This window comes from Tachypleus tridentatus, unplaced genomic scaffold (genome assembly GCF_004210375.1).
Source record: "Tachypleus tridentatus isolate NWPU-2018 unplaced genomic scaffold, ASM421037v1 Hic_cluster_2, whole genome shotgun sequence".
Taxonomy (NCBI): Eukaryota; Metazoa; Arthropoda; class Merostomata; order Xiphosura; family Limulidae; genus Tachypleus; species Tachypleus tridentatus.
The window spans coordinates 51169490-51188501 of NW_027467782.1; the positions used below are offsets into that span (position 1 = coordinate 51169490).

A 19012-nucleotide genomic window follows, 5' to 3' on the forward strand; every position below is an offset into this window, starting at 1 on the left:
TCTCTCAGATCATGTTTTAAACAACTCTGAGAAACGTGGTTTAAACTCCTAAAAAAATCGGTTATACTAATTTTTTGTAAATTTTGAAGAAATTACTAACCAGTGTAAACTGCTACTGATTTGGACTGAAAACGGGTGCACTGTTGATAATTCTGTCACACAAAAAAAGAGGTGTAGCGTTTTGTGGGTTCCATACTTATTAATTAAAAAACAAACATAAAAATAAACCTGTCCAACGATGAAACAGCTGATAATCTGAAACTTTTAAACAATGTAGAGCTCTGAAATCCTGACAGAGGAAATGGTGGTGGTGTCATTCTCAACAAAGACCACCTTCATAAGGTCTGTATCATCTTAAATGGTGGTGGTGTCATTCTCAACAAACAAAGACCACCTTCATAAAGTCTGTGTGTATCATCTTAAATGACTACAGTCATAGATAAAAGATTCCACCCAAAAGAGAGAAAATAAATTTCAAAGACCCAATTGGAATTAAAGTGAATAACATTTCCGGTCGCGTATAGAACCAGGTTAAACCTGTTGGATCACATAGTGGCATTGTTGTGTGTGGTCTGTCTAAACTAGTTGTACCAGTCAGACCCATTATACCCAACATAGGAACACAGTTATAAACTAGCTGTATTTTTAATCAAGTTGTTACTTCTGTTTACTAATAACTTTACTGTTAAAGATTTCTTTGATTTCTCTAGTTTCATCAAATCTATGAAATTTTATTTCAGTCATTATACACAAACACTCCATTTGATGATGTAGTCAAATTAAGTTGTGATTTAGTAGTTTCTGACAACAATAAATTTATTGGCTTAACTGAAAATACATTTAGTAAACTACTAAAAATTGTCACCAAAGAATCTCATTTTATGTTTAATAATAAAACATTTGTTTATAAGTGGTACCTTAATGACACTTTTATTGCTTTCAGAAAGCAAAAATGTCACAAAGTTTCAGAATTACTTAAAAACATAGGAATATCGACTTCAAGACACAAAATAATCAAAGCTTCCTTTATTTACACCTAGAAGTTATCAGCCCGAAGCTAAGTACTACCACAAATCAACTTTCCTGACCTCTGCTGTCAGTTCAGTACATTTATATTTGACTGTTACTAAACTAATTTAATAAGTATTTCAGTTCGTAGAGCATACAAACTTACCAGGTATTATGGTTGTCTTCATGATGTAGTTACTGATATTTAAAAAATTTATATTCTATTAAAAATTCCTTCCCTCTAGCACTCATTAATAAGACTATTTTTAAATATATGTTAAAGTTTAAAACCACATGTCCTAACCTCAGCGTTCCAAAGTGTCATATCACCCTGGTTTTGCCATCACTGGTTCCCATAGCATCAAGCTAAAAAGTAAAACCAATAACAATTTACGACCAATTTATCCCCAAGTCAACCTAAGAGTAACTTTCAAATGGATACGCAATTTTCTTCCTGTTTAAAGACAAAATATATTCTTCAAAACAAGATAATATGTCATCTTAAATGACATAATATATAAATTATATATTACCACGTAATCAGTGGTAGAATATAACATTTGTTTCCTTATTTGTTTGTTTTGGAATTTCGCACAAAGCTACTCGAGAACTATCTGTGCTAGCCGTCCCTAATTTAGCAGTGTAAGATCAGAGGGAAGGCAGCTAGTCATCACCACCCACCGCCAACTCTTGGGCTACTCTTTTACCAACGAATAGTGGAATTGACCGTAACATTATAACGCCCCCACGGCTGGGAGGGCGAGCATGTTTGGCGCGACGCGGGCGGCGAAAAACCAACCAGTGAACACTTCAGAATAATAGATTTAGAAAAGGATTGAATGAACGCTGCCTGAACTGAACAATCAACTTGTTACATCACAAACTATCATCGTACCTGAAATAAACACAAAGTTAAAAACTACATACAATAAACAAGTGTCAGTATCTACTGATATGACAAACATCTGAGAGATATAAGATGATCTCAAACTAACAAAATGATACATTTATAAAAGAAACACCAACTTCTACCAGGAAATAAAACATATTAACTGGTATAATTATGTATAAAGTAAGTTCAAATAAACCAAAATATGGTTGAAGAGAATCACGTAAGCATTTTCATCAGTTTCCGGGTCATAAGTCCAAATATTATCAAAAGTTTCGCATAAAACTCTTTTGAGTTTACCATTTAGTCAAAGGGTAACGTGTAACAATAAGTCAATATAAGTGTAACACGTAAAATGTGTTGCTTAACACAGATAATTTACTGTTACTTTGTATCTACGTAACTGTAAGATGTGATACGTGTGTGGTTTAGTTTACACCAGATAATTTACTGTTACTTTGTATCTACGTAACTGTAAGGTGTAATACGTGTGTGGCTTAGTTTACACCAGATAATTTACTGTTACTTTGTATATCTACGTAACTGTAAGATGTAATACGTGTGTGGTGTAGTTTACACCAGATAATTTACTGTTACTTTGTATATCTACGTAACTGTAAGATGTAATACGTGTGTGGTTTAGTTTACACCGGATAATTTACTGTTACTTTGTATATCTACGTAACTGTAAGATGTAATACGTGTGTGGTGTAGTTTACACCAGATAATTTACTGTTACTTTGTATATCTACGTAACTGTAAGATGTAATACGTGTGTGGTTTAGTTTACACCAGATAATTTACTGTTACTTTGTATATCTACGTAACTGTAAGATGTAATACGTGTGTGGTTTAGTTTACACCAGATAATTTACTGTTACTTTGTATCTACGTAACTGTAAGATGTGATACGTGTGTGGTTTAGTTTACACCAGATAATTTACTGTTACTTTGTATATCTACGTAACTGTAAGATGTAATACGTGTGTGGTTTAGTTTACACCAGATAATTTACTGTTACTTTGTATATCTACGTAACTGTAAGATGTAATACGTGTGTGGTGTAGTTTACACCAGATAATTTACTGTTACTTTGTATGTCTACGTAACTGTAAGATGTAATACGTGTGTGGTTTAGTTTACACCAGATAATTTACTGTTACTTTGTATCTACGTAACTGTAAGATGTGATACGTGTGTGGTTTAGTTTACACCAGATAATTTACTGTTACTTTGTATATCTACGTAACTGTAAGATGTAATACGTGTGTGGTTTAGTTTACACCAGATAATTTACTGTTACTTTGTATATCTACGTAACTGTAAGATGTAATACGTGTGTGGTTTAGTTTACACCAGATAATTTACTGTTACTTTGTATCTACGTAACTGTAAGATGTGATACGTGTGTGGTTTAGTTTACACCAGATAATTTACTGTTACTTTGTATGTACGTAACTGTAAGATGTAATACGTGTATGGTTTAGTTTACACCAGATAATTTACTGTTACTTTGTATATCTACGTAACTGTAAGATGTAATACGTGTGTGGTTTAGTTTACACCAGATAATTTACTGTTACTTTGTATATCTACGTAACTGTAAGATGTAATACGTGTGTGGTTTAGTTTACACCAGATAATTTACTGTTACTTTGTATATCTACGTAACTGTAAGATGTAATACGTGTGTGGTGTAGTTTACACCAGATTATTTACTGTTACTTTGTATGTCTACGTAACTGTAAGATGTAATACGTGTGTGGTTTAGTTTACACCAGATAATTTACTGTTACTTTGTATCTACGTAACTGTAAGATGTAATACGTGTGTGGTTTAGTTTACACCAGATAATTTACTGTTACTTTGTATCTACGTAACTGTAAGATGTGATACGTGTGTGGTTTAGTTTACACCAGATAATTTACTGTTACTTTGTATGTCTACGTAACTGTAAGATGTAATACGTGTGTGGTTTAGTTTACACCAGATAATTTACTGTTACTTTGTATCTACGTAACTGTAAGATGTAATACGTGTGTGGTTTAGTTTACACCAGATAATTTACTGTTACTTTGTATATCTACGTAACTGTAAGATGTAATACGTATGTGGTTTAGTTTACACCAGATAATTTACTGTTACTTTGTATATCTACGTAATTGTGGTTTAACTAAAAATTATGGGTTTTTACCGTCTTACATTAAGTATGTTGTGATATTACCCGTCTTGCAGTTTTTGCAGAAGATAATTGTTCTTTGTATTCTCAGAAAAACTGCTGTTGGTTAATCGGGCGAAACCTGTAACACGGTCTCAAACTACACATGTACTTCGCTGTATCTCAGTGATCATTCTTTCCGGAAGTTTATTTCAAATATTGTTGTTTTTCAAACAAGTCATTTCTTAGAATCTCTAGCAAATAAAACTATGAATAAATTAATCTCATCTTCATTAATTTTACTTTTCATCACTAGGTGTCGTTATTTCGTTTACATATCATAAATGCAGGTAAAACTAAACTTGATGTAATATCATTTTTAATAAATACTAGTAAAACTGGAGTTAAAGTAATGTCATTGTTAATAAATACTGGTAAAACTGGAGTTAAAGTAATGTCATTGTAAATAAATACTGGTAAAACTGGAGTTAAAGTAATGCCATTGTAAATAAATACTGGTAAAACTGGAGTTAAAGTAATGTCATTGTAAATAAATACTGGTAAAACTGGAGTTAAAATAATGTCATTGTAAATAAATACTGGTAAAACTGGAGTTAAAGTAATGTCATTGTAAATAAATACTGGTAAAACTGGAGTTAAAGTAATGTCATTGTAAATAAATACTGGTAAAACTGGAGTTAAAGTAATGCCATTGTAAATAAATACTGGTAAAATTGGAGTTAAAGTAATGCCATTGTTAATAAATACTGGTAAAACTGGAGATAAAGTAATGCCATTGTTAATAAATACTGGTAAAATTGGAGTTAAAGTAATGCCATTGTTAATAAATACTGGTAAAACTGGAGTTATAGTAATGTCATTATTATTAAATACTGGTAAAACTGGAGATAAAGTAATGCCATTGTTAATAAATACTGGTAAAACTGGAGTTATAGTAATGCCATTGTTAATAAATACTGGTAAAATTGGAGTTAAAGTAATGCCATTGTTAATAAATACTGGTAAAACTGGAGTTATAGTAATGTCATTATTATTAAATACTGGTAAAACTGGAGATAAAGTAATGTCATTGTAAATAAATACTGGTAAAACTGGAGTTAAAGTAATGCCATTGTAAATAAATACTGGTAAAATTGGAGTTAAAGTAATGCCATTGTTAATAAATACTGGTAAAACTGGAGATAAAGTAATGCCATTGTTAATAAATACTGGTAAAATTGGAGTTAAAGTAATGCCATTGTTAATAAATACTGGTAAAACTGGAGTTATAGTAATGCCATTGTTAATAAATACTGGTAAAATTGGAGTTAAAGTAATGCCATTGTTAATAAATACTGGTAAAACTGGAGTTATAGTAATGTCATTATTATTAAATACTGGTAAAACTGGAGATAAAGTAATGTCATTGTAAATAAATACTGGTAAAACTGGAGTTAAAGTAATGCCATTGTAAATAAATACTGGTAAAATTGGAGTTAAAGTAATGCCATTGTTAATAAATACTGGTAAAACTGGAGATAAAGTAATGCCATTGTTAATAAATACTGGTAAAATTGGAGTTAAAGTAATGCCATTGTTAATAAATACTGGTAAAACTGGAGTTATAGTAATGTCATTATTATTAAATACTGGTAAAACTGGAGATAAAGTAATGCCATTGTTAATAAATACTGGTAAAACTGGAGTTAAAGTAATGTCATTATTATTAAATACTGATAAACTGGAGTTAAAGTAATGCCATTATTATTAAATACCGGTAAAACTGGAGATAAAGTAATGCCATTGTTAATAAATACTGGTAAAATTGGAGTTAAAGTAATGCCATTGTTAATAAATACTGGTAAAACTGGAGTTATAGTAATGTCATTATTATTAAATACTGGTAAAACTGGAGATAAAGTAATGCCATTGTTAATAAATACTGGTAAAACTGGAGTTAAAGTAATGTCATTATTATTAAATACTGATAAACTGGAGTTAAAGTAATGCCATTATTATTAAATACCGGTAAATGTGGGCTTGAAGAAATTACATTGTTAACAAGTACTGGTAAAACTGCTGTTCTTATTCACTTTATTTTCACTGGTTTTACAACTTTTGAGAGTAAGAAACCAGTTTTAGAAGGGTGTAATTAATCTTGCAATCAGAAACCTGTTTGGATTTATCACGCTAAGACTTCAGGTTAGCTATTTGCTTATCAACTAGCAAGCAAAAGCCTTCTCAACTACTTTGATACTTGGTTTATAAGAACAGACACCTAGAGTTAATTACATAAATCCGATCCATAAAACTTCCAGCCACATTTTAAAGTCTCATCACTCGAGAATGTTGTATACACAGCTGTTAATTAGAATAATTCGTCCACATGATTGCATAACCTCTGTTTTGTAAGATATGTGACTTTTATCTTCGTCCAGAGCCCTATCACTTCATGATACTTAGAAGAGATTACAAGGAAAGGTCACCTTGTTACTTTTCGACTTCAAAACATTTTAAACCGGTTATGATCTTCGAGTAAACTCGGATCATGAATATTTAAAAAATAACTGTGTTCTTAACAATTGTTCAAGGACGCTTTAATATATGAATAAAATAACATATAACAAACCTAAAGTAATTAAAATAAGTATTTATCATTACGATAAGACTATTAGAGAAGAAAAGTACAGTAGTGTAATATGAACATTAATGTAATGATGTAGTGTACAGTAGTGTAATATGAACATTAATGTAATGATGTAGTGTACAGTAGTGTAATATGAACATTAATGTAATGATGTAGTGTACAGTAGTGTAATATGAACATTAATGTAATGATGTAGTGTACAGTAGTGTAATATGAACATTAATGTAATGATGTAGTGTACAGTAGTGTAATATGAACATTAATGTAATGATGTAGTGTACAGTAGTGTAATATGAACATTAATGTAATGATGTAGTGTACAGTAGTGTAATATGAACATTAATGTAATGATGTAGTGTACAGTAGTGTAATATGAACATTAATGTAATGATGTAGTGTACAGTAGTGTAATATGAACATTAATGTAATGATGTAGTGTACAGTATTGTAATATGAACATTAATGTAATGATGTAGTGTACAGTAGTGTAATATGAACATTAATGTAATGATGTAGTGTACAGTAGTGTAATATGAACATTAATGTAATGATGTAGTGTACAGTAGTGTAATATGAACATTAATGTAATGATGTAGTGTACAGTAGTGTAATATGAACATTAATGTAATGATGTAGTGTACAGTAGTGTAATATGAACATTAATGTAATGATGTAGTGTACAGTAGTGTAATATGCACACTGGTGTAGTGTGCAGTAGTGTAATATGTACACAGGTTCAGTTTAAAGCAGTGTAATATGTTCACTGATGTGGTGACGTAGTGTATAGTAGTGCAGTATGCATACTTATATAGTGTGCAGTAGTGTAACATGTACACCCATATAGTAGTATAACATGTACACCCATATAGTAGTGTAACATGTACATCCCTATAGTTGTTATAATCCAATCAAACAAGAACTTTATTATGTAGTTATATCGAAGGGTAATATTTTCTAGTAATCTTATAAATAAATGCAGACGATATAATTTTTAATGTAGGCTTAGCTTGTTCACGCTGATAGAACTTTAAGAAGAACGAACCCGGAAACATATTAACGTTAATAATTAGGTTGGTTGCATAAGTTGATTAAACTTATACCACTTTTATGTTGCATCCTTGTTGTTAACACGGTTTTACTGAGGTCTAGAATATGTAAATATTACTGAACCCCACCCAGAATAAGTGAGTACACAATAACATATCTAATTATATGTATAGATAGATTTAACTGTTAGTGCTAACTAATGTATCTGATTACATATATATGTACAGACTTAACCGTTAGCTCTAATTAATTCAACGTTTGAATATCTCTAAACGATAAATAATAGGTTTTAGCCAATCTTCGAATATTATATGTGAGAAAACGGAAGTATGTTTAAAAGTTAATACATGTATTTGTTTCTTAGATTTATTTTATTATGAGACGAACCAGTAAAATACCGATAATTCTAAACTTAATAATATTTAGTTTAGTTAATGTTTAGAACTGAATAATGTATTCCATAGATTAGAATACAGGAGAATGTTATAGTTAAGGATCACATATAGAGACCTCTGGTGGAAGGTTTTCTCTTGATCTACCTCTGAAGTACTCTCATATCATTCAGATAATATTTCTATGTGTACTGTTCGCGCATTATAAACTGTCACACATTAGTAATAAAACTTAATAAAATGGTTAACACTTCTCAAGTTTGGTTAAACTGTCACACAAGAATTACAAGTCTTAATAAGATGGTTAACACTTCTCAAGTTTGGTTAAGCTGTCACTCAAAGGTTACTAGTCTTTACACAATGGTTAATTGTTTTCAAGTTGGTTAAACTGTCATACAAGGATTACTAGTTTTAATAAGATGGTTAATAGTTTTCAAGTTGTTTAAACTGTTACACAAGGATTACTAGTCTTAAAAAGATGGTTAATAATTTTCAAGTTAGTTAAACTGTCACACAAGGATTACTAGTCTTAATAAGATGGTTAACACTTCTCAAGTTTGTTTAGACTGTCACACAATGATTACCAGACTAAATATGATTAAACTCTCACACGAGGATTAACAGTCTTAATAAGATGGTTAATAGTTTTCAAGTTAGGTTTAACTGTCACATGAGGATTACCAGTCTTATTGAGATGGTTAACAGTTCTCAAGTTTGTTTAGACTGTCACACAATGATTACCAGACTGAATATGGTTAAACTGTCACACGAGGATTACTAGTCTTAATAAGATGGTTAATAGTTTTCAAGTTAGGTTAAACTGTCACACGAGGATTAACAGTCTTAATAAGATAGTTAACGGTTTTTAAGTTAGGTTTAACTATCACATAAGGATTGCTAGTCTTATTGAGATGATTAACAGTTCTCAAATGTGCTTTTCCCAAATTAAATATTTCTGAAGACAACACAAGACTATATCACTTAGTGTTTCGATTCTCGAACATCGTCAGTATAACATTGTTACTGTTCGCGTATACTAAACTGATTACCCCTTTCATTGGTACGAGCCGTGAATCAGATGTTCAGTGTTTAACAACGAACGATTCAAGGTAGCAGTGTCTTGCGTACAACTCTCACGTGACAGAATAAGTTGCCTCGAGTTTACACCATCACATCAGACGCAAGGTGAGCGCGTTAGGAGCAGATTGCACGCGTAACACAAACCATTGCACACGTAGAGTGACCGAAGTGTCTTCGCAATGAATTTTCCATCAAGCCGTGAACGACTGGACATGAACATAAGGGACAAAGAAAACAGAGACGAGTCCATAGCTGGCAGCAGAAGGAAGGGCTGGTACGTGGAGACGAAGACGGTAGTAATAGTTATTATACTTTTCCTACTGGCCATATTTATCGTCGGTTTGTTAGTAGGTTACTTAGCGCCTAAGTGTGAAACAACAGAAAGAGACGACAACAGAACAAGCTCAAAGCTCGAGAAAAAAACGTATCCTTACGTTCTTCTACCAAGTAGTGTCGTTCCCATACACTACCAGGTGGAGCTACAACCCTTTCTCATCCCGGACAATTTTACTTTTGATGGATCGGTTCAAATCACAGTGTTATGTACACAGTCCACAGAAAATATCACAGTTCAGATCAAAGATCTGACGATACATCACAACAGCATACAACTTCGTCGAGGAAGAGGTGGCTCGAATCCAAAGATAGAGAAAATCAGTTACGACGAAACAAGAGAGTTTCTCATCTTACACCTGGACTCCAGCCTAGAGTCACAGGAGCAGTACGAAGTAGCCATGAAGTTCAGGGGAAATCTGAACGACAAGTTAGTGGGGTTTTACCGAAGTTCTTACCGTGACAGCACTGGAAAAACAAGGTATGAAAACTAATTAAATATACTAACATTTTGGTTAACAAAGCCACTTGTGGTTTAACAGATTGTGTTAAAAAATTAGTACTGTGGTAGATACAGTCACTGTTTGTGTTAGTTTAATTGTAAAAACAGTGGTATTGTAGTAGATTCAGTCACTGGTTGTATTGGTTTAATCGTTAAACAGTAGTACTGTAGTGGATACAGTCACTGTTTGTGTTGGTTTAATCGTTAAACAGTAGTACTGTACTAGATACAGTCATTAGTTGTGTTGGTTTGATCGTTAAAACATTAGTACTGTAGTAGATACAGTCATTAGTTGTGTTGGTTTGATCGCTAAACAGTAGTATTGTAGTAGATACAATCATTAGTTGTGTTGGTTTGATCGTTAAAACAGTAGTATTGTAGAAGATACAGTCAATGATTGTGTTGGTTTGATCGCTAAACAGTAGTGTTGTAGTAGATACAGTCATTAGTTGTGTTGGTTTGATCGTTAAAACAGTAGTATTGTAGAAGATACAGTCAATGATTGTGTTGGTTTGATCGCTAAACAGTAGTGTTGTAGTAGATACAGTCATTAGTTGTGTTGGTTTGATCGTTAAAACAGTAGTATTGTAGTAGATACAGTCAATGATTGTGTTGGTTTGATCGCTAAACAGTAGTGTTGTAGTAGATACAGTCATTAGTTGTGTTGGTTTGATCGTTAAAACAGTAGTACTGTAGTAGATACAGTCATTAGTTGTGTTGGTTTGATCGTTAAAACAGTAGTACTGTAGTAGATACAGTCATTAGTTGTGTTGGTTTGATCGCTAAACAGTAGTATTGTAGTAGATACAGTCATTAGTTGTGTTGGTTTGATCGCTAAACAGTAGTGTTGTAGTAGATACAGTCATTAGTTGTGTTGGTTTGATCGTTAAAACAGTAGTACTGTAGTAGATACAGTCATTAGTTGTGTTGGTTTGATCGCTAAACAGTAGTACTGTAGTAGATACAGTCAATGCTTGTGTTGGTTTGATCGCTAAACAGTAGTATTGTAGTAGATACAGTCATTAGTTGTGTTGGTTTGATCGTTAAAACAGTAGTACTGTAGTAGATACAGTCATTAGTTGTGTTGGTTTGATCGCGAAACAGTAGTATTGTAGTAGATACAGTCATTAGTTGTGTTGGTTTGATCGTTAAAACAGTAGTACTGTAGTAGATACAGTCACTGGTAGATAAATGATCAGTTATTTACTAATTTTTATGTAAACACAATAATAATTAACTATTATTGAAACATTTCTCTTGTTGCTATCACGACAGTTCTTTTATCATGGGATATATTTATAACACGGTTTAATATCCAGACCTGTTACAAAGTTTTGTAATAATACCTGACGACGCATGAAACTTCCCCACTTGTTTCACATGTACGTGAAGTTTATGACCAGAATTTCATCTTAACAAACACCACTTGCGCTTAGTACACAAATTCGTGTACTATTGTACTAACCTGTCGCTTAGTCACGAGGTTTGTTGTTTCTTTTAAAATGAAGAGAGCTGATTTTGTGTTTAGTAATAAAAACAATGAAATTAGCCACAGAGAACGCTGGAAAACAGTAACAAGTGTAACAAAAGGAGGGAAAGGCCCCATAGTTAAGGGGGAGACACAAAGCTGGTTTAATTTGCTGTAAAATGCTGTAGTTTTAAAAGTTCAGTATCCTCTTGATGTAACTATAGAAGTACCATAAACTACGTTAAAACGTTACATTTATGTATATCACAGTATAATATAGGTTTAGCATCATTACCTAACATTTCATTATACAACATGGACTGTATCATTTTACAAAGATTTCATTGTACAATAAAATCGACAAATATAAATAAATAAACAATTATTGTTCAGCGTCCTCTGGGAGTACAGTATGGAACACATTATAACATTTTTTTTATGGCCCTGTAAATCCATTAAAATAATCCCTGTTTTGTACCACAATACAGCCGTACACAAACAAATTATTCCATAATTATACCGAGAAACTCTTGACTTCAGTGATTACGGTTACAACACAAATCGGTCTCTTTTCGCAGTCATATTCCCAGTGACCGCCACAAAGAAAGGGTCAATGCATCAACATACCTCAAGTTCAATCACACAGTCTGAAACACGATTAACCTAAATACCACGTGATGTTTACACGCATTGCGTTCTAATTAAACAACACATGCCATTTGTTAGATTTCGTCTCACGTTCGGGTGTGTTGGAAGCAAATCACTGTCGCTAAGCTATGTAAAGTTGAATTGGAAATTACAGAGCCGTCACTAGCTCAATCGGAAAGCTGTTAACTAGAAATCTTAGTAAACTGTCTTACATCCCAATTAGAATTCATTAAATAAAACCCAAAACGGTTTGAAGAGTGACGATAAACCATAGTTTATCCAATACATATTAGTAAAACTATCATAAACAGTTAAAAAGAGAAGATATGTCCAACTGAAACTATCAGCAACAAACTAGAGATAATACTACACATCTTACTGAAACTATCAGCAGAAGTTTAGAAGATAAACAAGAACTACGATAATCTGCAACAGTCTAGTTAGTGAACATAAACTAGTGACCACCCGATATATTTAGACCATCATAAAAAGTTTAGAAAGTGAAGATGAAGTCAAAGTCAGTCTGACCTCCGATCGAAGCCGACAAACGATAACCTATCCCAATGGTCTCTTTATCCGCTGGTTTTGTGTACAAAGGAGAGCTGAACGAATATCAAGCCACTTTAGAAACAAGTGTAACAGTTGGAGAGCAGCAAACGATTGTTTCAAAACATGAATTGTTTGAGTTTCGAAACTTAAAAAAAAAAAACCTTCATAAGTATTTTCAAGTTCCATTTCCATGCATTGCTGCTACACGCTGTCTCAGCAGCTATATATTCTTGGTAAAACAAAACTAGAAAAATGCCAAACTGGACGTTTTATACCAACATTCTTTATAAGTGATATAGAAGAAATCCAATATGCAACAGTCTTTCTACAACAATATGGAGACAACTCAACCAAGCAGACTCTTCATTAAGAAACAAAGACATATCAACAATCTCTATAACGTAATGTAGAAATTATCCATCATAGTTGACATTTTTGTCCGGCAACAATGTTATATCAACGATCATTACACAAAAATATAGAAACTGCCCAACATGATCCATAGTTTATCATATAACAACGTATAATTAACAATCTTTGTATAACAATGTGAAAACCGTTCAACTGATGAGGCTGTAATTTCATGACGACAGTTTCTATAAGACAGCATAAATGAAAGCAAAGCCGGCCAGCTGTCAATAATGTCACATCAATTAATAAACAGTGTATCAGACTACAATGTCACATCAATTGATTAATAGTTTATCAGGTTACAATGTCACATCAATTGATTAATAGTTTATCAGGTTACAATGTCACATCAATTGATTAATAGTTTATCAGGTTACAATGTCACATCAATTGATTAATAGTTTGTCAGGCTACAATGTCACATTAAACAGTTTATCAGGCTACAACGTCACATCAATTGATTAAGAGTTTATCAGGCTACAATGTCATATCAATTGATTAACAGTTTATTCGGTTACAATATCATAACCTTTATAAAATGTTTTCGACTAACTTGAAAACAGTTTGTAAAATAATAGTGTCGTACCTACAACACTTTCAGAACAATACGAAAACGAGTAATGTTTGTCGATTTAGGAGTATTAAAGAAGGCAGCTAGTCAACAATACCCACCGCCAACTTTTAGTTTATTCTTTACCAACGAATAATGAGGTTGGTTTTAGTATTATATTATGACAGCTTCCACGGCTAAAATATTGAGTGTGTTCGAAATTCGAACCACAACCCACATATTGCGAGCCGACACACTAGGTCATTCTAGGCCTTTTTTCTGAAGGAATTAATTAAAACTACCTAAAGACGGCGTAAGTACAGTTTGTAAATGCTGGTGTTGCGTGACTACACTTTAGTTTGGCACTGATCCCATACAAGTTCTACATGTTGTGTGACAACCACTGAACGATTCTTGGTAAATTACACACCATTGTGAGAATCCAGTGTTTTTCAAACATACGAGCTGAGGAACTTGTGAAACCAAATCGCAAATACATAAATGTCATCAGCCCTTTTACCTGTTTTAACATCTATATAAAACTTGTTTCTCTTCTGCTATGTCCTATTTTTGTACTTTTGGCTGTGGGAGTCAGAGATAGCAGTAAGATTGGGGATTACCCACAACACTGGAAAAATGCTAATAACACCACAGAACATAGCTATACACTGTACGATGTGTTTTGTTATTTACAAATCCACAAACTGGTTATGAAAAACGTTTCAGAACAAAGTCAACCAATATATTGTACCAGTAACTGGTTATGAAAACAGCTTCAGAACAAAGTCAACCAATATATTGTACCAGTAACTGGTAATGAAAACAGCTTCAGAACAAAGTCAACCAATATAGTGTAGCAGTAACTGGTTATGAAAACAGCTTCAGAACAAAGTCAACCAATATAGTGTACCAGTAACTGGTAATGAAAACAGCTTCAGAACAAAGTCAACCAATATAGTGTAGCATTAACTGGTTATGAAAACAGCTTCAGAACAAAGTCAACCAATATAGTGTAGCAGTAACTGGTTATGAAAACAGCTTCAGAACAAAGTCAACCAATATATTGTACCAGTAACTGGTAATGAAAACAGCTTCAGAACAAAGTCAACCAATATATTGTACCAGTAACTGGTAATGAAAACAGCTTCAGAACAAAGTCAACCAATATAGTGTAGCAGTAACTGGTTATGAAAACAGCTTCAGAACAAAGTCAACCAATATATTGTACCAGTAACTGGTAATGAAAACAGCTTCAGAACAAAGTCAACCAATATAGTGTAGCAGTAACTGGTTATGAAAACAGCTTCAGAACAAAGTCAACCAATATATTGTACCAGTAACTGGTAATGAAAACAGCTTCAGAACAAAGTCAACCAATATATTGTAGCAGTAACTGGTTGTGAAAAGAGCTTCAGAACAAAGTCAACCAATATAGTGTACCAGTAACTGGTAATGAAAACAGCTTCAGAACAAAGTCAACCAATATATTGTACCAGTAACTGGTAATGAAAACAGCTTCAGAACAAAGTCAACCAATATAGTGTAGCAGTAACTGGTTATGAAAACAGCTTCAGAACAAAGTCAACCAATATATTGTAGCAGTAACTGGTAATGAAAACAGCTTCAGAACAAAGTCAACCAATATATTGTACCAGTAACTGGTAATGAAAACAGCTTCAGAACAAAGTCAACCAATATATTGTACCAGTAACTGGTAATGAAAACAGCTTCAGAACAAAGTCAACCAATATAGTGTAGCAGTAACTGGTTATGAAAACAGCTTCAGAACAAAGTCAACCAATATATTGTACCAGTAACTGGTAATAAAAACAGCTTCAGAACAAAGTCAACCAATATATTGTATCAGTAACTGGTTGTGAAAAGAGCTTCAGAACAAAGTCAACCAATATAGTGTACCAGTAACTGGTAATGAAAACAGCTTCAGAACAAAGTCAACCAATATAGTGTAGCAGTAACTGGTTATGAAAACAGCTTCAGAACAAAGTCAACCAATATAGTGTAGCAGTAACTGGTAATGAAAACAGCTTCAGAACAAAGTCAACCAATATAGTGTAGCAGTAACTGGTTATGAAAACAGCTTCAGAACAAAGTCAACCAATATATTGTACCAGTAACTGGTAATGAAAACAGCTTCAGAACAAATTCAACCAATATAGTGTAGCAGTAACTGGTTATGAAAACAGCTTCAGAACAAAGTCAACCAATATAGTGTAGCAGTAACTGGTAATGAAAACAGCTTCAGAACAAAGTCAACCAATATATTGTAGCAGTAACTGGTTGTGAAAAGAGCTTCAGAACAAAGCCAACCAATATATTGTACCAGTAACTGGTTGTGAAAAGAGCTTCAGAACAAAGCCAAACAATATGGTAAATTACAACCAACTTAATATTTTAAACAGCAAATTCTGGATTTTATGGAGTTATTATGAACCTGACACACACAGCTCATAGAGAAGGGAATTATCAACACTTGTTAGGTTTATTAAAGATATTATAACAATCAAAACCAATTTCTCTGGTACTTGTTAAATGTAGAAAATCTATGGTTTCTGGAGTGTTATATAAATAATATAAAATATGTACAACGATCGTGTACTAGGCCTAATAGTTAATCAGGAACAGAAACAGAACGTTATGTATTTACCATTCGGAGGATGGGCCCAACATAAACAGGTGGTAAGGGTGCTCGACTTGTAATCAGAGGTTCGCTGGATCACATCCCCCTTACACCAAATATGTTTTCCTTTTAACCGTAAGAACGTTATAATGTGACAGTTAATCCCACTACTCTTTAATGAAAAAGTAGCCAAAGAATTGGCGGGTGGTGGTGATAACTAGCTGCCTTCCTTTTAGATTTACGGTGCTAAATTACAGATGATTATCGCAGATAATAAAAGTTACTTTGCGCGAAATTCAGAAACCAAACTACTTCGGAGAAAAACACTTCTGAAAACTTATGTTAAAGACAGATCAAATACTTTACTATCAAATGCGGCCCGGCATGGCCAAGCGTGTTAAGGCTTGCGCCTAGTAATCTGAGGGTCGCGGGTTCGCATCCCCGTCGCGCCAAACATGCTCGCCCTCCCAGCCGTAAGGGCGTTATAATGTGAGGGTCAATCCCGCTATTCGTTGGTAAAATAGTAGCCCAAGAGTTGGCGGTGGGTGGTAAAGACTAGCTGCCTTCCCTCCAGTCTTACACTGCTAAATTAGGGACAGCTAGCACAGATAGCCCTCGAGTAGCTTTGTGCGAAATTTAAAAACATACAAACTATCAAATGACAATAGAATTTGAAAACAATTACCAGTTTACTATCTAAAGAACAATAGAACTTTAAAACAATTATTACTTTTCTGTCTAAAAAACAATAGAATTTGAAAACAATTATCAGTTTACTATCTAAAGAATACTAGAATTTGAAAACAATTATTAGCTTACTATCTAAAGAACAATAGAATTTGAAAGCAATTATTAGTTTACTATCTAAAGGACAATAGAATTTGAAAACAATTATTAGTTTACTATCTAAAGAACACTAGAATTTGAAAACAATTATTAGTTTACTATCTAAAGGACAATAGAACTTTAAAACAATTAGTAGTTTACTATCTAAAGGACAATAGAACTTTAAAAACAATTATTAGTTTACTATCTAAAGAACAATAGAATTTGAAAACAATTACTAGTTTACCATCTAAAAGACAATAGAATTTGAAAACAATTATTAGTTTACTGTTTAAAGAACAATACCATTTGAAAACAATTACTACTTTATTGTCTAAAGAACAATAGAATTTGAAAACAATTATTAGTTTACTATCTAAAGGACAATAGATCTTTAAAACAATTATTAGTTTACTATCTAAAGAACAATAGAATTTGAAAACAATTACTAGTTTACCATCTAAAAGACAATAGAATTTGAAAACAATTATTAGTTTACTGTCTAAAGAACAATACCATTTGAAAACAATTACTAGTTTACTGTCTAAAGAACAATAGAACTTTAAAACAATTATTAGTTTACTATCTAAAGAACAATAGAATTTGAAAACAATTACCAGTTTACTGTCTAAAGGACAATAGAACTTTAAAACAATTATTAGTTTACTATCTAAAGGACAATAGAACTTTAAAACAATTATTAGCTTACTATTTAAAGCACAATAGAACTTTAAAACAATTATTAGTTTACTATCTAAAGGACAATAGAACTTTAAAACAATTAGTAGTTTACTATCTAAAGGACAATAGAACTTTAAAACAATTATTAGTTTACTATCTAAAGGACAATAGATCTTTAAAACAATTATTAGTTTACTATCTAAAGAACAATAGAATTTGAAAATAATTATTAGTTTACTATCTAAAGGACAATAGAAGTTTAACACAATTATTAGTTTACTATCTAAAGGACAACATAATTTGAAAACAATTAGTAGTTTACTATCTAAAGAACAATATAATTTGAAAACAATTATTAGTTTACTATCTAAAGGACAATAGAACTTTAAAACAATTATTAACTTACTATTTAAAGGACAATAGAACTTTAAAACAATTATTAGTTTACTATCTAAAGGACAATAGAATTTGAAAACAATTATCAGTTTACTATCTAAAGAATACTAGAATTTGAAAACAATTATTAGCTTACTATCTAAAGAACAATAGAATTTGAAAGCAATTATTAGTTTACTATCTAAAGGACACTAGAATTTGAAAACAATTATTAGTTTACTATCTAAAGGACAATAGAACTTTAAAACAATTATTAGTTTACTATCTAAAGAACAATGGAATTTGAAAACAATTACTAGTTTACCATCTAAAAGACAATAGAATTTGAATGAAAACAATTATTATTTTTCTGTCTAAAGAACAATACCATTTGAAAACAATTACTAGTTTACTGTCCAAAGAACAATAGAATTTGAAAACAATTATTAGTTTACTATCTAAAGGACAATATAATTTGAAAACAATTAGTAGTTTACTATCTAAAGAACAATATAATTTGAAAACACTTATTAGTTTACTATCTAAAGGACAATAGAACTTTAAAACAATTATTAGTTTACTATCTAAAGGACAATAGAATTTGAAAACAATTATCAGTTTACTATCTAAAGAATACTAGAATTTGAAAACAATTATTAGCTTACTATCTAAAGAACAATAGAATTTGAAAGCAATTATTAGTTTACTATCTAAAGGACACTAGAATTTGAAAACAATTATTAGTTTACTATCTAAAGGACAATAGAACTTTAAAACAATTATTAGTTTACTATCTAAAGAACAATGGAAT

The 19012-nt window shown here is 32.0% G+C and overlaps 1 protein-coding gene across 1 annotated transcript in view; it reads left to right on the forward strand.

Moving 5' to 3' along the window:
- Positions 1–9294: 9294 nt before the first annotated feature.
- Positions 9295–19012, forward strand: part of LOC143243172 (aminopeptidase N-like) — a 39754-nt gene continuing 30036 nt past the window's right edge. The window contains exon 1 of the mRNA XM_076486967.1: positions 9295–10035. Coding sequence (XP_076343082.1) covers positions 9401–10035 — 635 coding nt within the window. The 5' untranslated portion in view covers positions 9295–9400. The remainder of the gene's footprint in view (positions 10036–19012) is intronic.